This window comes from Ambystoma mexicanum, chromosome 3p (assembly GCF_040938575.1).
Source record: "Ambystoma mexicanum isolate Mex_15411 chromosome 3p, UKY_AmexF1_1, whole genome shotgun sequence".
Taxonomy (NCBI): Eukaryota; Metazoa; Chordata; class Amphibia; order Caudata; family Ambystomatidae; genus Ambystoma; species Ambystoma mexicanum.
In genome coordinates this window covers 1,265,724,615-1,265,751,322 of record NC_090925.1, presented here as the reverse complement: position 1 = coordinate 1,265,751,322, position 26,708 = coordinate 1,265,724,615, and the positions used below count along the sequence as shown (strand labels likewise).

At 48.8% G+C, this 26,708-nt stretch overlaps 1 protein-coding gene across 1 annotated transcript in view; it reads right to left on the bottom strand.

Moving 5' to 3' along the window:
* Positions 1-26,708, bottom strand: part of ACO2 (aconitase 2) — a 637,698-nt gene that overhangs the window by 157,982 nt on the left and 453,008 nt on the right. Inside the window, exons 13-14 of the mRNA XM_069652760.1 lie at positions 25,774-25,896; positions 25,514-25,669 (exon numbers count right to left, since the gene is read on the bottom strand). Coding sequence (XP_069508861.1) covers positions 25,514-25,669; positions 25,774-25,896 — 279 coding nt within the window. The remainder of the gene's footprint in view (positions 1-25,513; positions 25,670-25,773; positions 25,897-26,708) is intronic.

Here is a 26,708-nt window from a genome sequence, read left to right as displayed (position 1 = left end):
GGGTCAGTCAGCGACATCTTCCTCCCACATTTCTGGCATTTTTTTATCCAGTCTTCGGCGTGGAAGGATTTGATTAAGATGACATTTTCACAAACTGAAGCGCTGTTTTCTCGAAGCGAAGCTAACGGAACTGAGGCCACTGGGCATGTTTGACGCATTTATACAGCGGATGACGTTGATGCTCGACGGATACCGCCAAGGGACAGACGCTGCAGCCTCAAGTAGAGCGCCCTCTGGTGGAGACATTTTTTTCCGAAGCAGCAAGGCTGAAGTTACGGATATATCCAAGATGAGGAATACGTGGGAGGACACAATCCATTTGAAATCTAGTTTGAAAGTGAATGCTTTCTCTTTTACAGAGGATTTGCGTCCTGACAGGGAATATTCAACATGTGAATGCATGCCAGATCCCATGCTGGAGAAACTTAGTATCCCCCTTCTCTTTGCTCCTGTGACTTTTTAGTCACAGAATCATCCAGTTATGGTTGGTGGCAATGGATATGTTCTACCAACTATTGTGTATTTCTTATACCGCAGGCTATGTCCACAGCCTGGGTAGTGCACAATAGGGGCAACCAAGTTCCAACTTGGGGGCACCCTTTTTTCACCTTTACTAGTGGGATTGTTCCTTAGCCCTTCTACCATTCTGAGAGGGGGAGTGTGTAGGTGTGTTTTGCCTTTGGCAGGAACCAGTAGGTATCCCTGCCTAGGCTCCAATGTGTCTTGGCAGGCAGGAAGTGGGGAAGGATTCTTCCACCCCCTTGCCTGCCAGAGTGCCTGAATAGAACCAGCTCCCACAGGGGACCTAGCTGTCCTGATTTCAATCTCTCATCATTTTACAGAAAGGGACATGTGGCTGTCCATAGGAGTGTGCTGGAACTGTATAAAAAGGTGAGGCTTCTGGAGTGTAAAGGAAGTCGACCACAGGAAACAGAAGTAGCCGAAGAAGACGATGACCAGAGAAGCCTGCAGACCCTTTGCAAGACTGTGTAGCGACCACAGCAGTCCAGACCCCGTTTTCTATGCGACAAAGAAGCTCCGAAGAAGACTCCTTCCCTTTGGCTGAAGGGAACAACCAGTCCAAAACTAACTTTGAAACTAGCCATCTCCCGAGGTCCTAGGAGATTCCAGAGCTGCGTAACCCCAATACCAGAAGACCGGCTGCCCATTTCGAGTGCATAGTTGGGGAAAGGCTAAATCTGTCCAAATCTGTGCTGGGCCTGTAAGGACACTCCAGAGATCCGATCCAACTCACCCAACCCCCTACCCCTCACTTCAGTGTGGGACTGCAGGAAGCGAATAGGATTTACGGGATGACGCGTGTCCTTTATTGGTGCTGCTGAAAAGGCGCCAAAGTGTGCAGACTGAGCCAGAGTGAGCCAAGAAGGTGCTGAAAGTCGTGTCACAGGTCCAGCCCTCGAGACTGCTGCTGTAAGACACCATCCATTGTCCTGCCTGTTGTCACCAGACCAAGGAATCCGGAGGTCGGGTCCAGAGTTGCCACATCGCAGACGACCCAACACGAACACTGTCTTCAAACTCAAGGTACTGTGAGGTAAAAGGTATTGCTTACCTGATTCCGAGAAGTCACTCCGGAGCGTTGGAGTGCACATAAAGGTGTCCAGGGCAACTTCCTCTTACCTCTGACCCAAGCTGCTGCTTGTGTCTCCTTTACGAGCCTGCTTTTAGGTCCCCTTTGTTAGTTGCTAACTTGTTGCTTGAATAAATTATAAGTTACTTACTGTAGTGACTAAGGTACTCCTAGTCCATAGTCCCCTTTCCTCCAAACTGCATGGGCGACCCTCGCTATGGACAGGAGACGGAACCTTTTTCACCAGAAAAAATAATCTTCCCCTTTAAAGTTAGAGGCGGGCACGGTCTGGGAGCATGCGCACCCCTTACTCCCCCACTAGCGCCACTCATTCTCCATTGATGCAGACAATATTACCATTGCCTAATGACACCAGTTTTATTAGGGGGTGGGGGGGCGGTAGGATGGAGGGACTATGGACTAGGAGTATGTTAGTTACTCCAGTGAGTAACTTCTAATTCCTGAATACTGCCTGTGCGAAAGCCGCATCTGACCTAGAGCTGGCATCCAAACAGTAGTGCTTGCAGAAGGCCAAAGGAGTGGCCCACGTGGCCGCCCTACTGATGACCTGCCACGGAACAAGCCCCTGCAACGCGACTGCCGTGGCCTTGGCTCTGATACCGTGGGCATGCATGTTCGCCGGAAGTGGTCTGTGCTGCCCCCCCATGCCTCCTTGATGGCCAAAACCATCCACATTGCTATGGAGGCCTAAGAATCCCAATATCCCGGCCTTGAACCGCCGAAGGGGACTAAGAGCCTCCGACTTGCATAAGCTCTTGGTCCTGTTTAGATAGAATTTCATGGCGCGCCTGACATCCATACAGTGCAAGACCCTCTGAGCAACGTTGTTAGGGCCTGCAAAGAAAGTATGTATTTCCTCATTTATGTGGAATGCAGAGACTACTTTAGAGAAGAACGCAGGATGTGTTCTAAGGAGCTCCTTATCTCTATGAAAGGTAGTGCAAGGTTCTGAAGCCACCAGTGCTTGGATTTAGCTAACTCTGCGTGCAGACTCAAGACTCACCAAGAGAGCCGTCTTATTGGTGACTAGTCTGATTTCCACAGACGCCATTGGCTCGAAAAGCTTGTGCGCCAGGGCATCCAACACTACACTGAGGTCCCATACCGGGTGTGGCATCTTGATAGGCGGGTAGAGCCTGGTGAGGCCTGCCAGATGTCTTAACCAACGGGTTGGAGGATGAGCACACTTTCTCCTCCACGTTCCGATAGGCTCCAATGGCCGCCAGATAGGTATGTCATGTGCATTTGCACACCCGAGTGAGCGAGGTGTGCAGAGAAGGATAGCACGCCGTCCAACGTGCAAGTAAGCGGATCAACTTCCTTTGACTCCGCCCAGTGGCAAAACCTAGTCCATTTGCTTTCGTACTGGCTTCTAGTAGAAATGCTCCTAGTGCCCTGTATGATGTCTAGGTTAGCCTGCAACAGATGTTTTAGTGTGACCTGCTCAGGAACCACACTGCAAGGGCTAACTTCTGCGGGGCGAGGTCAATGACCCTGCCTCCCTGTTGTGATAGAAGATGAGCTGGGCCCAGTGCAAGGTGAATCGGAGGCTGGTAAGAGGCTGAGCAGCTCCGAGAACCATGGTCTCGCAGGCCACCACAGATCGATCAGAATGATGCTGAGGTGACGCGACTGCCTTATCGTGCAGATCATCCTGTGGACCAGTGGAGTGGGAGGAAATGAATGCGTTGATGCCGTTAGAATTTAACTGTAAGGCGTCACCCAGGGAGCCTGCAAAGTGCAGCTGTGATCTAATTTTCAGCCTTGTGAAAGGCACTGCCAGTAGGAATGCCGCCATGATACTCAAGAGGTGCTGGTACCACCAAGCTGAGGTCACTGCTCTGCTGAGAAAGTGCCCTGTTGCTCCTCTTGATGGCTACGGTCTTATCCCCCGGAGAAAAAACACTTTCAGAGCTAGTGTGCCAGATGAGGCCCAGGGAAGTAAGGCTTTGAGAAGGCTGCAGCTGCGAGTTCTTGAGATTGATGGAAAACCCCAATTCGTGGAGTGGATTCATGAGGGTGGAGGTGTGATGGACCGCCTCCGGGGATCTCACCCTGATGAGCCAGTCGTCCAGGTACGGGTAGACATCGTGACATTGGGCCCTGAGAAGGGCCACCACTGCAGTCATCAGACTGGTAAAGACCAAGGCGGCTGAATCGAAGGTTAGAACCTTGCATTGGAAATGTATTTATTTATTTGAATTTATGTAAAGCGCACGTCAGCCCAGGGGTATCGTGGCACGGTTACATGAAGACTATCTGGTTACAACGGAAGTAAGATGGTTACAAAGCAATTTTAATTACAGGACATTTCGTAGCAGACGTATGAGAGCAAGTGTAGGTGAAGGAGGGAGGATGTTAGTTGAATAGTGTGGTTTTGAGGGCTTTGAGACACGAGTACAGCGATGGTTCTGCTCTGAGTGAGTTGGGGAGGGCATTCCAGAGCTTAGGTGCTAGGTGTGGGAAGCCAATGCCGCCGGCTTTGGCTCTTCTTACAGTGGGTACTCTGAGTTGGTTGCCGTGATGGCTTCTTCTAGGACGGATGGAGGAGTTCCTAGTTATAGTTTCAGATAAGTATGTGTGATTGGTGCACTTGTGTGTAAGAGTGAGAATTTTAAAGTGAATTCTTTCCTTGACTGGGAGCCAGTGGACAAGTCTTCTGGCCTGTGACATAGGGTCAGTCTTGGGGATGTATAGTGCAGCGCGGAGGCCATTATTTTGCACTATTTGGAGCCTGCTTCGGTTTTTTGTTGATGTGCCTGCCAGGAGGGCGTTGCAGTAGTCCAATCTGGCTCCTATAGTAGCTCTGGCTATGGAGAGGCAGTTGGGCGTGGTAAGGTTGAGTTGTATGGCATAAATGAGTTTGGTGGTCAGAGTAGATGCTGAGGCGATGGTTTGTCTGGTCAGAGAGAGTGTGGCGTCTAAGTAAACTCCTAAGGTCTTGACGGCAGAGGAGATAGGTATGCTAATACTGTTTGTAATCATGTGAGAGTAATCGGGGCTAAGTTTAGTTAGTGTTTCGCTGGGGGCTAGGATGATTTCGGTTTGGTCTCCGTTTAAGCAGAAACCATTGATAGCCATCCAGGTTTGGATAGTGGAGTAGATTTTGAGGAGGGCTTCTGAGTCTTGGTCGCAGTCTCCGGAGAGGGGGAGGACAACTTGCGTGTCATCGGCGTAGTTTGTGTAGGCTATGTTGAGGGAGTCCAGTAAGTCAAAGAGGGGTTTGTTGAATAGGTTGTAAAGGGTAGGTGCAGTGCAAGACCCTTATGGGACTCCACAACTTCTAGTGGTGGGAGGGAGGGAGGGGGCGGGGGGGTTGGCCTGATCTGAGTACACTTTCATGGCCCTACCTTCAAGGAAGGATGTGATCCAAGTGGTTGCCGTGAGAGAAGTGTGCAGCATTGAAGAGGTGAGATGTGAGAATGCTGTGGTCGACCAGGTCGATTGCTGCAGAGAGATCGAGCAGTAGGAGGAGAGCAGGTTTGCCCGTGTCCATTATCTTGGTAATTTGATTCTTTAGATCTAGAAGGGCAGTTCCAGTCCTGTGGCCTTTGCGGAAACCGGATTGTCTTTTGCCTAGGATGGTGTTGGTTTCCAGATAGTGTTGGATTTGGTTGTGTGCAGCTTTGTCTAGGATTTTGAGGAGGAAGGGGAGGGTGGTGATGGGGCGATAGTTTTTAGGGGAGGAAGGATCGAGAGGGTTTTTTCAGGAGCGGGTGAACCCAAGCTTCTTTTAGGCACTGTGGTACGGTTTCAGATGCAAATGAAGCATTGATGAAAGCCGTGATGGGGCGAGGGATTCTGTGCAGTCTTTGAATAAGGATGGTGGGCAGATATTCCCTTTGCAGGTGGAGGGTTTGATTTTTTTGAGGAGGTCCTTGACTTCCATCTCGGCGACTTATCTGAAAGCGAAAAGAGGTGTTTGTGAGAGAGTCGTTAGTGTGAGGTGTGGGCAAGCAGGTGGGGGTGTTGAGAGCTTTGCGGTGGGAGGCCATTTTGTTTTGGAGTGTGCCGACTTTATTCAGGAGGGCAGACTGAATGCCTGTGCACCATGCTTCATCCTTGAAGATTTTGTCTGAGCTGGAGGCAGGTGTGGTGAGTTCTTTGAATATGGTTAATATTTCTCTTGATTTGGAGCTGGTGTTAATAATTCTCTGGTTACAGGATTTGGATTTAGCGTGGAATATAGCTTTTTGTAGGTCAATGAGATCTGTTTGAAATCGTTAAGAGAAGACTGGTTAGGCGCCGATTGCCATCTGGATAGAGCTTTGCGCTTCTTGGAGCGAAGGTCAGATAGTTCTTCAGTGAACGCGTTCCAGGGCTTTGATTTTTTCCGTTTTATATCTTCTAGAGGGGCAATGAGTTTGATGGCTTGAGTGAGAGCACTGGAGTAGATGTTGGCGAGAGGTAGGGTCATGGGTTAATGGAGGCTTGAGTTCAGGGATATCGAGGAGAGGAATGAGGTTGGACGCAGTGAGTTTTTGGAGCTTCTTACTTTTGCAGGGGGGGCACGAGTTAAGGTTTTATGGGTGGGTGTGGTAGGAATGGAGAATTGAATGAGGTAATGGTCCGTCCATGGGTGGGCCGAGATGGAGGTGACTGCAGATGAGCAGTTGTGATCAGCTAACCAGTCAATGGATCTGCCTTTGTTATGAGTGGGTGCAGTAATTTTGTGTTCAAACCCTATGTGTGATAGTTCTTTGGCTAAATTTGCGGCCGCTTTGTCCTTCGGGTCAGATAAGCCAAGGTTAATATCCCCTAGAAGCATGCTTTTGGTGGTGCTTTGGAGGTTGTTGCCTATGTTTTGGAGGAGTTGCTTTTGGTTGTCAGGGGGTGATCCTGGTGGTCTGTAGGTGATAAAGAAGTTTATGGTGCAGTTAGGGGAGAGGGCTAGTTTAGCAGTGAGGAGATCAGCGTTGTTGTCCCATTGTTGATTGCACATTCTCATGGCGAGGGTGTGTCTTTAAAGATGAGAGCAACTCCGCCACCACCTTTAGAGTTCTTACGGTCCTGTCTGAGGATGGTATAGTTTTGTGGGAGGGCGAGGTGGATGGATGGACTGAAAGCTTCAAGGAGCCAGTTTTCGGATGTGGCAAGTAGGTCAAGATTGTGGGTGGTGATAAGGTCATTGATTTCGATGGCATGAGCATGGACAGAGCGCGCATTGATGAGTGCACATCTTAAATCGTGGAGTGGGTGGGTGTTGGGGTGCTGGAGGTGGAAGGTGCGTATTTGGGTGTGGGAGGCTGGGGCGTGAAGGGTGCTAGGGTAGTGAGCATGGTCAGATGGTGAGGCTGGGCGACTGAGGTATGGGTGCAAGAGCCGAGTCTGTTCCTAAGGAATGTGGAGGGTGAAGTGCTACGGAGAGCTAGGAGGGGTTTGGTGTGTGTTCTTAGTCTACAGAGTCTGAGGTGGAGTGGGTGATGTCCTATCGGATTGGTACGGTGGTTGAGTGTGGATTGGAGTGCAGACGATGGTGTGGAGTGTATGAGGTCAGATGGTGGAGTAGGGCATGGGTGAGCATGCTGGAATGGGTGCGCAGGCGGCATGCTGCAGATGGCCAGAAGGAAGAGGGATATGATGAAGATGGAGGGTGAGGAAAGTAGGTGCGTAAGCGCTGTGGGGTGTGTGTCAAGGGGCTGGATTTGTAGACAACAGATGTACAGGTAGGCAGGCACCAACACCGTTGATAGGGGCAGGCAGTAACACAATTGATCAGGGCCGCTAAGGGCAGGCTGTAATACATCCAGGTAGCTTTAACCATAGTGTTTGTCAGCCCCTCTTTGTTCGTCCTAACTATGGAACTGACCTTTGTTTTTTGTGTATGTTACTATTCAATTCTATCTGCTCATATATTCAAGGAAGGGCCACTGTCTTGATGATTTCCTGTTTTTAGGAGGCACTTTCCCCTTGCTTCATCATGTCTTCGGTGCCACACCATGTGCATCTGCGTGTTACAACAGGCGTTATCCTCCACTGAGTTACCACATGCAACAGTGGTCCACAACTCCTTTATACTTTCCTGTTTTCTCTGTCTCACTCGTCGTCGGTAGCAGTCTGTGTGCCTTGCATCACAAAGCCATTGAAGAGATCTACTACTCGCACCGTACCCTACCCATCCAACAGCATCCGGGCGTGCACCAGGTGCCCCTTGTGTCTTGCAGTAGTCCATTTGCTCTTCCTTTTTCAGAGCAGGCTCAACGAATATGCAGACCCCTTTCCTATATCACGGGAAATGGAAGCCCATGATCCGGAACCTCAGGAGGGACTGATGTGGCTTCCAAATCGGGCATGTAGGTAAACGTCCTTCAGATCCAGGGAGCAATTCCAGTCTCCCCCTGCACAGCAATAAGCGCTGGCGTAACCGTCTTGAACTTTTGAAGCGGGAGTGAAAGGTTCAGGGTGGAAAGGTCAAACAACTCAGACAAGCCTGTTTCTTCTTGTGTATGGCAAAAATCCTGGAGTAGAAGCCCATGCCCCGCTGGGACGTCTTCCACTGCCTGGCTCTCTATGAGCGATAGAATTTCCGCCTACAGAATTCCCCCCTCTTCCCCCCCCCCTTACCAGAGATGCGTGGACCCGAAGGAGCGTGTCAGGCCTGCTTTATCTCTGAGGCTGGGGCAGAGGAGGGGGACTGAACAAAGCCCTTATTCCCCGCCTTGTGTTTGCGGCAGTGCCGACTCAGAGAATGGTCCGGCTGCCTGTATCTTCATTCCTGGAAGCCACCAAACGCCTGCCCCTTGTCGGAACGCTGGTGCGTCTGGCTGTAAGTCTTGGCCGTGGCCTTTGGGAGGATAAGGATTTTGCAGTCTGGAAACTGTCCTCATCAAGTTCATCGGCTGTGGAATGAAAAAGGTAGCTACCTTCGAAAGGAAGGTCCAATATGCCTTTCTGGACGTCCAGGTTGAACTTGGTCGCCCTTAGCCAGGCCGTCCTCCCCATGTCTGTGGCAATGCAGATGGCATGGCCCGAGGTGTCTACATGCACCATGGTTAACTCCATGATGTCCGGGGCCACCTTGTAGTTTCTGCCAGCCCCGCCTTGAAACGTGCCTGACTGAACTGGAAGTTCTGGAAGGAAGTCAGCTATTTCCCGCCAAAGCCTCTGTTTAACGGCTGCAAGCATGGCTTCTGCATTAGACTGTTGAAGGTGCAGTGAGGCGTCGGAATAAACCTTTTTTCCATACGCATCCAAGATATTCTCCTTTTTGCCTAGAATCGGCAAATACGAGGTAGCAGAGGACGACAGGATTGGAGTAGAGTGAGGCTGCAGCAATCACCGAAGAATGTGGCTGAGGGTGTGCCAAAAGCAAGAGCGGATCCCCCTCCAGTTGCCTGCACTTGGCATCCAGACATCGATTGGTAGGATGTACCGAATGGGGCTTAAGCCATCCTTTTTGGCCAAAGCGACTACGTCTTTTTGCATCGGGACCCCTGGTCTGCTCGCGGGGCTTAGAGTGAGGACCTCGACCAGGACCTCTACCTCGGGTTGTGGAAGCTTCAAGTATTCGGCCAAACCTGCAAATCGTTCATGGAAGGCCTCGGCTGAAGATGGCGTGTCGGGGTCCTCCTCCTAGTCTGTGTCAATCAGGGTGTCTGGCGCCAGAGGAGTGTTGGGCGCTAAAAGCGGAGTTGTGAAGACCAGAGCTAGAGGCTGCTGTGGAACCGTCCGAACTGTAGGAAGCAAGGAAGCCAGAATCGAAGGAACCGGCGTGGGCAGCTGGGGCTGCGCAGTGGCCAAAGGTGCTGGAGCCATAGGAGGAATGACTGTAGATGCTGGGATTGGAGATGAGAAGTCCCCGATCACATCCCGAAGGACTGCATCCATCTGAGGGGAACTCAAGCGTGAGGAATTTCTCAAAAAAACCTGTCCTCACAGGCTGCTGGGGTAGCAGGTGGCATTGATGGAGTAACGGGAAGCTGCTGGGGCCTGTGCATACTCTGCCTTGCTGGTTGCGGGGTATATCAGCCCTGTGACGCTGAAGGATAAGCTGTAGGCCACGTACCTGGTGAAGACCAGTCCCACCTGGACACTATCTTCTACCTGCTCCCCGAACGGGGGTGGTGTCAGACGAGCAGCCATTTTGTCTGGCACGGCGGCCATTTAATCAGGCAGCATGCCACGTGCCTGGGTCGTGGTGCTCGCCTTGCTGGGTCTGGCCTACTTCTGGACTCTTAGCGGTGGAGCTTGAGGCCTACCCTGTACCTCAGGACGAGGTGTAGTGCCCTTGGAAGTGTTGCCGGTAGTGCTATGTGCAGGCGCCCCCTCAGACATTTGTCTGAGTAGTAGGGCGTAGCCCCTCGTGTGGACAACCGGTAAAAGTACCTTGCGGTCCCTCAGCACTGTCTCTGGATCTTGTTGGCCTTACAGCCGGTAGATGAGCGAGCCTTGGTACCCGTGCTGATTTGAGAATCTGAATGGTCCCTCCCACTCGGAGTCCTGGGAAAGGAGTCGTTCTTGCGGGGTGCGATGGAAAAAAAGCAGCCCTACCTTGGGCCTTGAGTTGTGTTTGACGAAGTTCTTCAAGACCTCTGGAGGCGACTTCTCAAAGAGCTCCCTCCACTGAGCTAACTTGTTCTTCAGAGCGTGTGGTGTAAGCGCGTCACTCGATGTACAACCCTCCTAGCCGTGTTCGGGGCCAAGGCAGCAGAGGCAAAGAGCGTGCGGGGGTCGGACGTAGGGAAGAGCCCCTCACAGGCTTGTCACCTGCTGAAGCCCGCTGACAAGTGAGGCACCAGAGGACCGAGTACCTGATTAAGGCCAGAAGACAAAAGAAGACAGTATCCGGTAAAGAGCAAGTGGAATTACAAGGCCGAAGCCAAACCCAGGAGCGCTGGTGAAAAGTGGTCTGTTCCCGTAGATGCAGAAAAGGAGACTGGGGAGTGGGGCCGGTGGGTGGAGTCAGGGCAGCACATGCTCCCCGGGCCCCACCCCTCTAAATTTAAAAGGGGAAGAAGAATGTTTCCAGGTGAAAAAGATTCCATCTCCCATCCCTAGCGAGTGACGCCCATGCAGTAAGGAGGGGAACAGGACGTAGGAGTACTTTAGATACTGGAAGAAATCCATAGGACCTCTTCAGTATTCGCTTTTTGACAAGACTTCAAGCCCTCTCCGAACTGCCTTTAGCAAGGGTTGAGTTTTTTGACATAAGACTTGCCAGACGAAGAAACCATCTCTCGAACCTTGAACTAAGCTCATGTTGCACTAACCACTTACTTTCCTCCCTTCAAGTGACTTTTCTATATGGGTTTGCAGAGTAAATGCATTACCGTATAACCTATTGAAAACTGCATGTGCAATTACCGATTATACAATAACCTTATCTTCTCCCTTCCTAACGTTCCTACAAATGCGACCGCGAACAAACAAAAGTGAAAATACCCTTTGAAGTGTATTATCTAGTATTTCTAAGTCTTCTATCGTTACCGTCTGAAGTATTTAAGGTGATTCTGGTGTAAATATGACATGATACTTACCATAGAAGCATTTCTGATGATTGTATCTGCTTACATTCACATGCTGTGCATATGGTCTGACATCCAGTGGTAACCGGCGAGTATGGCATCTCGTCTTTCGGGGACCGAAAGACGTCGGCATAGGCGTGTCTGTAACACTATCCCTATTGTGACGTGTGTAGTACCCAAAATCCCTCCCTCGCCGAGGTCCCTCCGATTGTATTTTTTCGGCCATGAGGGAGCCGAAGGCTATAGTGAGTGAGTACATAAAGAGAGAAAGTAGTAAGACGTCCAAGTTCCCTTCCACCCCAGGCGGGGAGGCAGTGATGGCGCATGTGAATCTAAGCAGATACAATCATCGGAAATGCTTTTACGGTAAGTAATGCATGTCTTCTGATGCTTGCTAATCTGCTTAGAATCACATGCTGTGCATAGACTAGCAAGAAGTACTTGGAGGTGGGTTGTGAGAAGTAACAGTAGAGAAAAGATGTCTTAGTACTGCTTGTCCCACTGCTGCTGAGAATCAGACCTAGAATGTGTGTCTAGGCAATAGTGTTTTGTAAAGGCGTGTACAGAACTCCATGTTGCCGCTTTGCAAATGGACTCTAGGGGAACATTTGCAATGAATGCCCCAGTGCCTCGAGTAGAGTGCTCTCTAGGCTTGAATGGCAGTTCTCCCTTTGCAAGAGTGTAACATAGTGTGATGCATTTGACAATCCACCTTGAGATTGCTGATTTAGAGACAGGATCCCATTCTCTACCAGCTACTACTGAAACAAAGAATTGTTTAGTCTTCCTCAGTGGTTCAGTTCTTTCCATGTAAAACATGACTGCTCTGCGCAAGTCTAGTGTGTGAAGGCTTCTTCGGGCCATGTTAGTAGGTTTCTGGAAGAACGCGGGTAGTTCGATTGACTGGTTCACATGGAACTTTGAAATAAATTTCTGCGCAAACCTTGGGTATGTGCACAGAACTACCTTATTGTTGTGGACTGTAACAAAGGGGTCTAAAACAGAAAGAGCCTGTAGTTCGCTAACCCTTCCGATAGAAGTGATAGCCACTAGGAAGGGTGTCTTGTAAGTCAGATCTTTCAGACTTGCTTTATGCATAGGCTCAAAGGGAGCTCCCATGAGCCTGGTCAAAACCACATTCAGATCCCACACAGGGGCTGGATGGGAGGATAAATCCTCCTAACCCCTTCCATAAAGGCTTTAATTACTGGTATCTTCCACCACAATACTTTTTGCTGTGATGTGGTGTAGGCTGACAGCGCAGCCAGATGAACCTTTAGGGAATTAAAGACTAACCCAGTGTCCAACAGGTGGGTTAGATACAACACAATGTGTGAGGGTGAGCAATCGATGGGATTGATGCCCTTGGAATTGCACCAGATGACAAACCGTTTCCATTTGCTGGCATAGCAATAACGTGTATTAGGCTTTCTCGCTTCCCTGAGTATGTCCATGCATCTCTGAGGGAGTCGCAGGTGTCCAAATTCTGATCTCAGGAGCCAGGCTGCTAAATTCAGAGTTTGTGGGCATGGGTGGAGGGTCTCTCCTCTGTCCTGAGACAACATGTACAGGCAGGGCAGTTTGACTGGTGGGGAGAGGGACATCTCCATCAGGTGAGCGAACCAAGGTTGGCGGGCCCACATGGGGGCCATCAGTATCATGGTAACTGGTTCATGGTGCATCTTGTGCACTATCTTGTTGAGAAGGGGAGTCGGGGAAGGGGGGGGGGGGATTTGGCGGATAAGCGTAGACAAATTTCCCTGACCAAGTTATCCAGAGACCGTTCCCCCTTGGATCGGTTCTGGGGGTACCTGGAAGCGTAGTCTTGGCATTGGGCATTCTCTCGAGTAGCCAACAGGTCGATCTCTGGGAAACCCCATTCTGCGAAGACGTTGGACACAATGTCTTTGTGCAGCCGCCATTCGTATTCTTCTGGCAGTGGAAAATCTCTGCCGAGTACGTCTGCCAGAAGATTGAGTTCCCCTGGAACATGTTGGGACAACAAAAACACCTTGTGTTTGAGAGCCATATCCAAATGTTCTGGGACAGCTTAGTTAGCCCTGGAGAGCGAGTGCCTCCCTGTCTGTTCAGGTAATACATTGCTGTAGTGCTGTCGGTTAGGATCAGCACCGTCTTCCCTTGCAGTTGCGCCTGAAAGGCTTTCAATGCTTTGAACACCGCTAGTAGCTCCATTAAGTTTATATGATTGGACGCTACCCGAGGGGACCACACTCCGTGTGCCGTCTGCTGTAGCAGGTGAGCCCCTCCCCCCCCGCATCCCATGAGAGACGAGTGTTGTAAGAGTGGCTTCCACTGCAGGGGTGGTGAAGGTCTCCCCCTTCAAGAGGTTTTCTCTTGACCACCACTGCAGAGAGAGAACGAGGGCTGGCGAGACAACTACCAGATCTTCATATTGTCCGCTGGCCTGACACCACTGGCTGTTAAACCACTCTTGCATGGGATGCATGCTCAGCCGCGCGTGGGGAACCAAGTATATGCATGACGCCATCATCCCTAGCAAACGCATGGCTTTGCGTACGTCACCTCCTGACTGGCTACATATCGAGGAACCTGCGAGAGCATGTTCTGAACCCTCTCGCTGGAGGGGAAGACAAGGCCATCTTCCGTCCGAATTAGTGCTCCCAGAAATTGTTTTACTTGGCTGGGGACTAAGCTGGATTTCTTTTCGTTGATTGAAAAACCCAGGCTGAAGGAGATATACTGTTTTTTGGATGTTCGAAAAACAAGCGTTGAACGAGTCCCCCGTAATGAGCCAGTCGTCGAGGTAAGGGTAAACTAGGACTGATAGTCTGCGCAGGTGTGCTGCTGCCACCGCCAGGACTTTGGTAAACACCCTTGGTGCTGAGGCGATGCCGAAGGGAGTACTTTGAACTGGTAGTGTTTGGCCTAAATCATGAACCTAAGGTATTTTTTGTGCGCTGGCAACATTGAATTATGAAAGTATGCTTCTTTCATATCCAATGTTGCCATGAAGTCCCCCCGTTTCAGTGATGGGATCACCTCCAGTAGTGTTACCATGCGAAACTACTGGGGCTTTATGAACTTGTTCGCTGGGCGCAGGTCTAGAACAGGACGCATGTTTAGATCCTTTTTGGGTACAAGGAAGTACACTGAATAGATACCCTTGTTTACCTGAAGAATCGGGACAGCTTCTATAGCGTCCTTTCCCAGCAGAGCTTCCACCTCTTGGATCAGGATCTGCAGATGGTCCGGTGAAAGGTGTGATCGCGGCAGTCTGAACTGTGGAGGTCAGGCGAATTCCACGCAATAACCGTGGGCGACCGTCTTTAAGACCCACTGGTCTGAAGTTATCCCCTCCCATGCCTTGAGGAAAGATGTTAATCGCCCCCGATCGGGGAGACATGGGAGGGGACCTGGACTTAGTGGTCATTTCTGACCCGAGGCTGAGGCGCCTCTGGGATTCGGGCCTCTACCTTTGCCGTGTTCGACCCCTTGGGGGGTAGTAGGTAGGGCTTCCGGATGCTTGATTCGTGTTGAAGTTACCCGTGCCATAGTTCTGACCGGCACGGGCTTGTCCTCGAAAGGACCGCCGAGAATTATTATCCCCCTGGGAGGAGGGTTTCTGTGTAATCTGGTGCAAAGACTTAATAGTCTCGTGCTCCACCTTGGCCGTCTCCAACACGTCATCCACTGCTTTCCCGAAGAGGTTAGTCTATTCAATGGGTTTGTTAATGAGAGAGGCCTGGGACTCAGGCCTGAAGCCAGACGTGCGCAGCCATGCGTGTCTTTTTAGAAGAGTACCTTGTGCAAGAGACCTGCCTGCTGTTTCTGCAGTGTCCAAGGTGTTTACCACATTCTGAGTAAGCAGTTTGCCCTCCGAAACAATGGCGAGAAGCTTTGTTCTGGCTGGTTCAGGAGCCTCCCTGGAGGCCTTCTTGGAGCAAGTTCCATTGGGTATCAGCAGAGCTTGCTAATAGCGTAGTATTATTAGCAACCCGAATGGTGTATGCAGCTGCTGATGTGACGTTTGCCCAGGGCATACAATCTTTTAGACTCCTTGTCCAGTGGTGATTCTCCCGCGGCAAGAGAGAATCACCCTTGACCTGCCCTCTTTCGAGTGGTAGTCACTACCAGTGCGTCTGGGATGGCGTGTCCCTTGATATATAGAGGGTCGGTAGGGGAAGGCCGAAATAGTTTCCACTCTCGGGTTCATCGCTCATGTGAGCAGCTGTGACCAAAGATGGAGCTACCCGTCTCCGGACAGAGTTAAGGAGGGGGGTGGATTGACTCGCTGGAGGTTTTTCTTTAATAATATCCTTCACAAAGACCTGCTCCGGTACCGCCTCTTGAGTGGCAATTTTGTGGATGACCAAAAGCCATTTGATCATCCACAGGGGAGGCCTGGCAAGCCGGAGTGGGCGGAGGAGAATCCAGGACCAAAATATCAGAGTCCTGATCTTGTTTTGTCCAAGGGTTTTCACCTTCCTGCTGGGTCTCCTCCCAGTTGTCTATCGTGTCCTGTTGATCCTCATAGTTTGAGAAAGGACGCTTCTTCCTCATTATAGATCTCTAAGTATCCATATGGATCTAGTCTTCCTGTTGGGAAACCTGATACTGATGTACTTGAACTTGAGGGTTAGGGTCTACCCGTGCTCTTTTCGGGGCGGACGATCTGAAGAGACGATGATCCGCTCCAGCCGATCCATAAAACCTTCGAACTTTTCTGTAGTCCATTTAGAGGACCCGAACGGGCCGGCGCGAGGAGAAGTGATATTCTCTGCACTTTGGCGTCAACGGAAACCTCCAAGGGTGTCGGAGAGAGTCTCTTGACTATCTACGCAAGTCCCATCAGAATCAGGAACATAATCCGCCGAAAACTTTCCCGCGTATTGACCCATAATCCTTGGCGGAACCGGGATAAGACCCACCGCCGCAGCGATCCTTCCGATGCTACTTTGGATAGTCGCCGAATCGTCGAGAGACAAAGGCTGCGATGATTTGTCGGCAGCAGAAAGACAGTCCGTGCCACCAGGAGGTTTAGCGGACAGGTTTCCGGGTAGAGGCCTAGTTGTATCTTTTGGGCCTATAGAGGCCTTGGAACTCGAAGCGTCGGGCTTCCGACTTTCGACATGTGTAGGATTAGGAGTAGCGCTCTTGGTCTTTTTTGTTTGCCCAGTCGCCATGTGCTGCTGCAAATACAGGGAAAGCCGTGGATCAGAGCGATCCAGGGGAACCGGCGAAGATTCCGGCAGCCCCGTTGACGCTTTCGCCTTTTTCGACGCAACCGTCAAAATTGGCGTAGGGGTTGTGTGCTTAATCTTACGGTGCGATTGTACACCCCTGTCACCGGGTGGGGTCCCTGTAGCAAGACCAGAGTGGAGCCTGGAAGGGTCGGGGACGGTCGTGGCGGACCTAGAAGTGTCCACCTCAAGGTCTATAACATCCGCGTTGGATGTTTGGTCATCCGAAATACCCCTGTCACTTTCGGCTGGTGTGGATACACACATGACATGCCGAACGCAGCCCACCGCTTTACACGGTGCTCCTTAAGGGACTTGGGCTGAATGAGTTTGCACGCCGCTTCTCGTTGTGCTCTAGGGGGACAGAGGCGTTACACGTCCTGTGCTCGTCCTTCCAAGGATATCTGACCCAACACGTAGGGCAGAATCTAAAGGGAGTCCTTTCCATAGCAAAAGGGAAGGATGACCAGACCGAAAGGGAAAGGAGGAAAGACATACTAAAACAATATGGCCACCCTGACCCCACTCTCCCTACTGTAGAGGTCGGCCAGAGGGCCCGACCACGTGGGAAATCCCACTGCCGGATCTTAGGCACCGAAATCCACAGCCGTAGACGATTCCCCCGTAGTCTTCGTCGAAGATGTTCTTATTGGCGAAGTGGGGAATAAACAGACAATTCGGTAAAGATAAACAATGTCTCTAGTAAGAGCTCCACTATAGGGCGACCAGTTATCTGGGCGGAAAAAAACAATCTGAGGGACCTTGACGCGTGAGGGATTTTGGGTACTACATACCTAACGATAGGGATAGTGTTACAGACACGCCTATGCCGACGTTCCCTTTTGGTCCCCGAAAGACAAGATGCAATACTCCACGGTTACCACTGGATGTCGGACCATATGCACAGCATGTGAATCTAAGCAAATTAACAAGCATCAGAAAATATATACATCTGCTATATAAATATAAGTACGTGTAAGTGCTTCTTTGCTGTGCCTGTCGAAGATTCTGAGTACTAACCTACAGCTCACATCTTCCTCTTAGATCAGCTTGACTGCTCTGCCACACTACCAAGGTCCTGAGAGCTAGTGCAGACTAATATGAGTTGGGGGGGTGAGGGGGTCTACAAACCACTGAGATAGCTTACTAAAGTCTTAATGCACGTAGGACTTTAGGAAAACTCCCCTAACAATCAGGACTGACAGGAGGGCACAGGCTATTACTGGAATTCATGGTCAAACTGGGGAGGAGGTGGTCACCAACGATAGTGTAAATAGGGTCGTTAAAGAGTGCTATGCTAAATTACATGCCGACACGTGCACGTTTACGGCCCTGGAGGGGTAATTGACTGGCATGGAGCTCCCAGAGCTTACCCTGGAGGATGGTGTTGACCTGGCCACTCCAATAACGGTTGAAGAGGTATACGAGGCTATAGCTGCTTTGGCGTCCAGCAGGGTGCCCGGGTCAGATGGGTTGTGGGTCCAGTTATATAAAGGAGTTTAAGTTGAGGTATGCTCCTCGATTACTGTTAGTAGGGAAGGAAGCGATGGAAACTGGGGAGTTGCTGTCGTCCCTTCGCAAGGCTATTACTGTCTTATTGAAGCCCAAACCATCTGACGATGTTGCATCGTATAGGCCTGTCATTAATTAATGTCGACATGAAGATTCTCGCTAAGATACTTTCCTCCCCATGACTTGCCTGGTGCACCAGGATCAGAGTTTATACCAAGTCAATCCACGGCAATCGGGGGGGAAGAGGGTGTTTTCGATCATCTCAGATTAACCAGTGAGCCAGGTAGGTTGCTTCCTCCCCGGACACTGAGAAAGCTTTTGATCAGTGTTGTGGATTTGTTTGGGGTTGTTGAGGAGAATTCTCAGAAACGGGTTAATTCCCTTCTACCTTAGAGACCGCCCCCTCCCCCCAGCTCTTTTGCTGGACTTTATCTCCAGGATAAAAATTAAAAGTCCTAGTGAGACCTTCTTCCCCACTCTCACATGCCTTTCTATTGGATTTGAACACAGTTTCTTTTGGTTTTGGAGTCTGACAAACTCCATAGACATCCTTTTACATTGGGACACAGCACCATCAGTGCAGTGCATTTGAGAAATCCTTTGGATTTCTGCTAAGGTTTAAATACCTTCTCTTGGATAATTACTGTTTCCAAGAGTAGTAAAGTGAAATTGACTTTACTTACATTTTCCTCTTTATAGACCCAGCGCACACTATCTTACAATAGGGTGCTGGAGGGGTTACTTAGTATCCCCTCCGTCTAACTTCTCGTGTAACATTCTATGTTACCATTTCTACAATTAATGGCTGGTGGCAGTGGTTTACTTTTTCCTCCCACTGTGTTTTTACCACGGGCTGCGTTATCAGCTGCAGCATAGTACCGATGGGTGCCCATTTTGTCAAAATGGCCCTGGTCTTTTTTCGTCATTTCTTGTTGGAAAGGTCCTGGTTGAGATTTCTTTTGGTCTTTGGCTGGGTCCACTGGTGAAGCCCGCCTCTGGCTCCAGTGTGTCTGGCAGGGCAGGAGGCAAGGGAGGTGCCTGAAACTCCCGGTTAATAGTCTCCTTGGTTACAGGAATGCACCCAAAGGTGATTGGCCGGCTGGCTGTCCTTGGAGGACAACCACTCTGCTGTGTGAGTGACAGCTAGGCTGCAAATTAATGGGAACTACTTACATAAAAGGCAAGGTCTTTTGCAAGGAAGGCAGTCTCGACCACTGGACAAAGGAACTGAAGAAAAACTGGAAGAGAAGCTTGCTGCACCTCCTGGACCGTTGGGTTGCCCGGTGAAGCCCTGCTACAGTGCTGAAGCTCCCATTTGGACATCGACTAGGGAAGCCCGAAAAGGAAGACTTCTCCCCTTGGGTTGGTGGCACCAATTGACCCCGAATCGAACTCTACTGAAACTCCACTCTCTGCTGGCTCTACTTCCATTGCTGCTGCAGGAACTGAGTGCCAGGGGACAGGAACACCAGAATCGAGTGCATCGTTTTTAAGCCGGACCTGAGCTCCAGGAAGATCCTCCGGACTCCCTAGCAGCAGGGCTGACCAAGCCTGAGCCATCTCAACAGAGTGCTGGACCCCAGAAGCAAGGAAGTCCACAAGGTGTCCAAGAACAGCTGTGGTGCTATTTGCGAGTAGATGAAACCGCGAAGTGCAGCTGATCTGGATTGCGCCCATTGCTGCCGCAGACCTTCAAATCGTAGGGCCAGAGTCGCCAGACGTCCACACTCTTGTCCCCACAACTGAGGCCCAGGAACTGCAACGGGAACAGAAGCCAGCTGGAACCATTGCTTCAGACCTAAGGTACTTTGAACAAAGAGGTACTTAATTATTGTGTTTGTAGATTGCTTGCGCTCACTGGAGACTTGCATTTGCTGCCCTTTGCAGAGTTGCTTGCCCTTCACAAGCCTCCGAGTTTGTGGCCCAACAGTGATTTCTTTTTACAACAGAACTCCAACATTGTGCAAGACTTTACCCACCATTAAGCAGTGCCTCAGCTCCCCTAGACTTTGCTCAATTGACATTGGCTGTCCTGCCTCCCTGAAGGCTCTTCTTACCCTCTGACTGCGTTTAACTATCCCTCCACAAAGTCATACATACCTTACTTGTATAGCTGGGAAAGGGTTAATCTACATTGCATTGGGGGTTCAAAAGTGCTTACCTGTTAGAGAAACTTGTTAACCATCATTTCCTTCCCTAACCTTTTCCTTTTTACCACCACTTCAGTCTTACCATTTAAGAGTGAAAAATGATCTATTAATGGCCACAGTGTCCCAACTATTGAAGTCACCTCAGGGTGTAGGAATATCTGTGCACCGTCCCAAAAGGGTAGGAGTGTATTTTGAAGTTTATTTTTATTGTTGCCAATTGCTCCCTTCTAAATAAAGCTTATTTTAAAACTGTTAAATATTTAATCAAGAACCTCCAGTATACGTGTTAATTGAATACTTGTCACTGTGAAACTATGTTGCAACCCTATAGCTCACATTGACCCCTCCAAAGGCTGGGTTACGTATTGCAAAGACAAGGCTGGTGTAGTCTCCCACAGGGTTACTACATACAATCTTGTTTAACAGGGGTTTTGCAGCAATATCAGTTTGGACAGTACTTTATAAATGGTGTACGTTTACTATATACTGGGCATGTGTCTAGAGTTTGCACTAACAAGACTATTTCACAGGTGTTGCAGCTGGAGAGGGGTCCACATCAGGTCAGTTATCCCCCTCTTTGCACTTACCATTGAACCCATGGCTGCACATATTAGAAAACATGGGCATAGGGATGTCCTCATATTGGGCCCCCCACAGGTTATCTCCTTATACGCAGAAGATGCTCTCCAGTATACCCGAGACCCAGAGGTTAACCTGGGCCCAATGATAGTCACGGTTCATGAGTTTGCCAAATAGTCAGGGTACAAGATGAATAGGGCTAAGTCAGAGCTTTTCCCACTTATGAATGCTACGATTGCTCTGCCAGATCTTCCAGGGGGTCCTGGTGCAATTTAGGTATTGGGGTAAAGTAGTCTCGGGCGCAGAAATCCTTGTATGCAGATAATCATGCGACGTACCTTCAGGCGCTTAGGACTAAACTGAAAGTATGGTTCAGACGTCCTATGGTAGACTTTTGTTACTCAAAATCATTCTTCCGAAGGTTCTCTACTATTTCTGTAACATCCCGATTTGGCCAGGGAGGGGAGGGAGTTTTTTTAGTAGATAACGGTCGCTTGTGCTGGGATTTCTTTGGGGAGGTGGGGTCGGCTAAGATTAGTTGCGAGCAGCTGGTTCAGCCCCACACAGGGGGGGGATTGGCGCAGCCAGATTTCGAGCACTGCCATTTGGTGGCACAGGCACCCTTTGCCGGATATTGGTACGCCTCAGGGAGCAGGGCATAGGCCTGTACTACACAAGTTGGTAGTGTGACTGAGCAACCAGGCTTATCTCAAGAGGGGTAAATGTGAGCTGTAGCAATACAATCCACCAGCACAAGTAGCCAAGTAACACTTACATTATTTTTATAACAAAAACCTTGAGTGTATCTAACAATAGTTTTTAAATGAGCATTCTTTAAAAAGGGCAATACGTGTAGCAATCAAATATACTTTGAAATACGTTCCCAGAAACAACACAAAGCTAGTAGATACTCTTTAGAGATGCTTCTTACACACTTCCTACACCGAGGTCACTTAACTAACTAGGAAAGTAATGGCATTTATATATCACTAGTACACTTTGTAAATTCTGAGGTTTGTAGAAAGGCAAGGTTAAGGGAAGGAAAAAGGTTAATCTGGTTGTCCAAGCATATGAGATCTTAAATCTTCCAATTAAGTCTAGATAAAAACCTTTCCCAGCAATAAGAGTTAAAAACCAAGTTATCACCTAGTCAAATGGACTAGAAGAGTCTGCAGGGAGTCAGAACAGCCAAAGTCAATTGGAGCACAGTCTATGGAGCTGAGGCACTTCTTAGATAGCAAAGTCTTGCACAAAGTTAGAGTTTGTTGAAGAAAAATCACTGTAGGGTTGCAAGGTGTTACACTTGTGAAGGCTAGAGCTGAAATCAACTCTAGCAAGAATGCTACTGCAAGTCTCAGTTAAGAGCCAAGCTAAAGACACTGATGTAACTACCCCAAGTCAGAATAGTATCTTTGGTTAGAAGAGTGGTCCAGCTGTATTCTGTCTGGTTGCAGCGAAGCAGATCCTGGGTTCCTGGGCCTCAGTCGTGGGGACAAGATTGAGGACGTCTGTGGACTCCTGCAGCAGCAATTCAGAGGTGGGCGGCAGCTACACTTTTCGAATCAGCGTCACTTTGCGGTTTCAGCACTCAGTAAAAAGCACCACCACAGATCCCGGATACTGGTTGGGCTTCCTTAACTCCGAGTCCTGCACTCGGCTGAGGGGACTAGAGCTCTGGTCCTCCTGCCTCGAGGGTGCTGGGAAGACTCCTGGAGTTTCTGGCCAGATCACAGACGTTGCACTCAACTATGGATTTCTCGACCCCTGGCACTCTGTTCCTGCAGCAGCAAAGAAGTACAACCAATCGGGGAAGGAGGTCTAGTGGAGTTAGTCTTGGGGGTTAAGTTGGTCCCACTAACCCAAGGGAAGTCGTTGTCCCTTCCGGAGTTTGTCGATTATAAAAAGAAGTTTCAGCACAGAAACAGGGCTTCACCAGTAGCAAGCTTAATTCATGGTTTCTTCATCAGGTAATTCTTCCCACTGGTCGACTGTCTTCAGTCCCAAAACCCTCACCTTTTAAGCAGGTTTCTCCCATTAATGCACAGCCTAGCTGTCACTCAAACAGCAGGGTGGCTGTCCTACAAGGATAGCCAGCCAATCAAGACTAGCTGCATTCAGGTATTCCTAAAGACAAAGGACAGGGGAATTTCGGGAACCTTCCTCATTTCCTGCCCTTCCAGACACACTGGATCCAAAGGCAGATTTCAGTACTGAAGCCTGGCAAAGGTAAAACGAATAAAGGGGTCAAACCTGGTTTGGCACGCAGAGTAAAACCCATGAAAAACCTCAAACAGAAAATGGTGAAAAAAGACAAAATGGTCACCAATGGGTGCTATACTGTAGCCGAGCATTCAGCCTGCGGTAGAAAAGCACAATGGTACAACAATTAAACCACTGCCACCAGCCATTAAAAGTAGTGAGGGTAACATAAAACATGTTACATTAGTAGGTATGAAAAGGGGCTACTAAGTAACTCCCCAGCACTCCACATAAAATGGTGTGTGCTGGACCTACAAAGAAAGGGTAAAAAAAGTAAATTTCACTTAACTATTCTTGGGAACAGTAGTTCACACAAGAAGAGGTATTTAAACCTTGAGAAATCTAAAGGATTTCTCTGTGGCATTGCACTGAAGGTGCAGTGTGTCACCATAAGTAAATGCCTATAGAGTTGGTCAGACTAATAACAAAGGAAGCAATCTGAATCATGTCAAAACACATGAGTGAGAAAACGGGCTCGCTCACTCCAGGGTTAAAATTAAAAAGTCCCAAAGTCCAGCAAGAGAGCTGGGGGGGTCTCCAATTCTCCCCAACATCTGGCGATTACTAATCCCCATAATAGGAGGGTCCCGCTATGGGGTTGCCCAGGTCAGCCCCCAACCTATGATGTAGAAATACGTGGGCGTGGAAGAGCAATTGACGAGTGGGGACCCGTTTCCTGATGGTAGCTTTGTGGCCACTGAGGCTTTTCGGGCAAAACTAGGCAATAGCTTTTTCAAAGGACTGCATTACTATCGACTCGGGCTGCCGCTCGAAGTCTGCAGCCCTCCTTCCCACTTGAGCTCGAGACGCATGCCTGTATTGCAGCAATTACTGATGGGGGTGAGAACAGACGTATGGTTTTCAGACTTTATAACCTGGTGCAGGCCAGAATTGAACGGAAAAATAGGGCTGGCCAGAAATGGGAGTGGGATCTAGGCATAGAGTTCACAAATGTGCAATGGAGGCATCGTTTGTTAACCAAAGAAGTGTCCATGAATGCAGGATACCGGCTGATAGTTAAAAATACTTCATTACATTATTACCCTGCTATGCTCGCTAAACTCTCCCCTGATGCAAGTGGTGCATACTTGAAGTGTGGTCTCTCCCATGCTAACTCTTACCATATGTTCTGGAAATGCCCTCCAGTCAGCTTATATTGGCAGATGTGCTAAATATTATTGAAATCCTGCCCGATATGTCGCCATTGAAATATCTGTTGAGTGATATAGGCAAAATGGCAGAGGCAACTAGACGATTCTTTAACCTTGCGTGTATTCTATCCAAAAAGTGCATCCTCCAACACTGGAAGTAAGCATTTGCTTCAACTTGCAAGGAATGGCGGAGGGATTTGATGTATACAAATGAGGGAGGAAACATACATTGCTATGGTGAGCCCTTCCTGCTGGCCTAAAGACATTTGTGCTCCATTCCGTGCATATTTGGCCTGGGAGGAAGGTCAATCCAATGGGTGATGGGAGGTGCGTGGGACAAACAACGGAGATACCTTTGTCGCATATGCACAGTGATGTGTGGATACCCGACAATGTATTGATCCCACCTATGTCACGCTGCTACTTTTAAGTATTACTGATAGCAAATATACTGTCTTTTTCTTGGTTTGCAAAAATAAAGTAAAACATAAAAATTCAAACCAGGGAAAATATGGCACAATTCTCTTGACATGAGAGGTCAGTTGGGAAAACCCTGGAACAAGCATTGCCGAGAGAGATTGAAAGCAAGGTTGACAGCTTGAACAAACCTGCATACACGTGATGTCAGAATGGGGGAGCTTGGCACAATTAACAACTGAAGTCAACAAAGTAGCGTTATTGAAGAAATACAATTGTGTGATGCTTAAGAGAAATGTGAATGTTCCATAGAGACCAGATAAGAATATCAGGTGGTGAACCTTTTTGGAAAGATACCTGGCAACAGTGTACAGCATGGGATCTGTGTGTGCCAAAAGGGGAGATATTCCTGCCAGGAGAGTAAACCAGGATACCAAGAGAATTCAGTTGAGATTTCCTGGCAGGAGAGTGTACTGGGAAACTCACTTTGAATTGGTGCGTTAGAGACTTGGTTATATTAAGTTGTTTCAATTGAACATTTTTGTCAAGCAAGAACTTTGAAAAAACTCGCCTTTTGCCATAATTACATCACTATTTGAGAAAAGACATTTGTTTACCATCCTGAAAAGTAGGAAATATTTTCCTTTGTGATATTCCAGCCAATATCGTGGCACAAACAGTTTGCTTTGCCATTCTGAAATACTAGGAGAGACTTCCTCTTTGCCATATTCCACCCAGTGTTGAATAAGGAACATTTGTTTTGCCATCCTGAGGAAAGTATTCGGTAAACAAGACATTTGGGTTGCCTTCAAGAGTCGACACAGAACATTGTGAATAGTTTTCTTAAAACAATCCAGGGGAAGGGAATCAAACCCTGAATATAAGCACCGTTTTGGTTGAAGAGATACGGTTGGGTTTTTGCACATTTCTCTTGCACGTTTTGCTTGTATATGTTTGTGTCAGTGTCAAATTTAGTTTGGACACAAGGTCAGCCCAATTTAGTCTTAGTTTCATAGGAAGGGACATTCACGTTACGATAGGGAAAGCTAGGCCGTTATCTAAAACCCTTTGTTAATAAAGTTTCCTTTTCCATCAAATCCCCCCCCAAATAAAAATCTTCTTGCAGATCTCTGCTTAATTTACAAACCTTGATGAGAATCTGCATGTCTTCCAAATCCTTTCCGTCCCACTTATCGAAAGGATGCAGCAACTGTAGACGTTGGCTGGTGGGACTGACATCCACCCTCTGGCTGCTACCTTCCTTGGGCGGGTACTGGTAAGTGTCTTGACCAGGGTCGAATTCCTGAGACACAAACAAAATGAAATTTTCAGGATGCATATGGGATTAGCAAACATGGCTCTATAAAGAAGGCACACAATTGGGTAGGGGTTATAGGTGAACCATACCGCTTTTGGAAGCTCATCAGCATCTGGTGCTTCCAGCTTGAACTTCTCTCCTTTGGATCCAGTGAGGAAATCCCGCTCAGGGTCGAATTTCAGGGTCCCAGCAATGGCCAGAGCAGTTACAATCTGCAAAGGAAAACAACGCTCAAGGACCTGGACCACAGCACAAGGACTGTTAAGAGGGGGACTTTCAAAGGAGTTTAGCGCCTCAAGCAATTAACTTTTTTTGGTTTTGGGGGAGATTAGGGCAGCTGAAAGTCAACGAGAAGAGCTAAAAGGGAGGAGAGATTAGGAAATGTGAAAGTCAACTAGGATGGCCAGCAGGGGGGAGATTAGAGGAGATTAGTCAACAAGGGGACCAGAACTTTAGTTCAGACTGGGAAATCAGTAGGACTAGGGCACAAAAGGACAGATGCTAGCGCAGTATTCCATTATCAGGGTTCTTTTGCCTAGGCCTAGTAAGATTGTTATTTTGTCCTCCCTGGTTTCCCCCTCCTTGTCTTGTGCCTAGAAACACTTGTGCACAGGTGTGTTTTATATGCCACATCATATCATTTTTGTCACTCCCCTAAACCTTTTGCTGCCTATGCTTTGACTTTCTCTTTGTTGTCAGAGGGACTTCAGTAGAAGTCTCACTCACACTGTAATTAGTTGCATGTGCTGCTTTACTAGTTCTCATGGCTAGTGAGTCAGGAGTGCTTATGCGCTCCCCTTTGGACCCAGGGTAATTTCATCACTCTGGAAGTGTTTCAGGACATAGGCGAGTGTGTACGATTTTCATAAATGTGAATAATCTTCCTGACCAGTGTCAACTCGAGACCCCTTTGCTTGGACTTTATTTTGACTTGTTCCTAGGTGAGTGGGAATCTCCACCCCCCTCTCCCCTCCCCTAGTCTTTTACTCTTTGCATGGGTAACCTTTTTATGTCCCTCCATAGT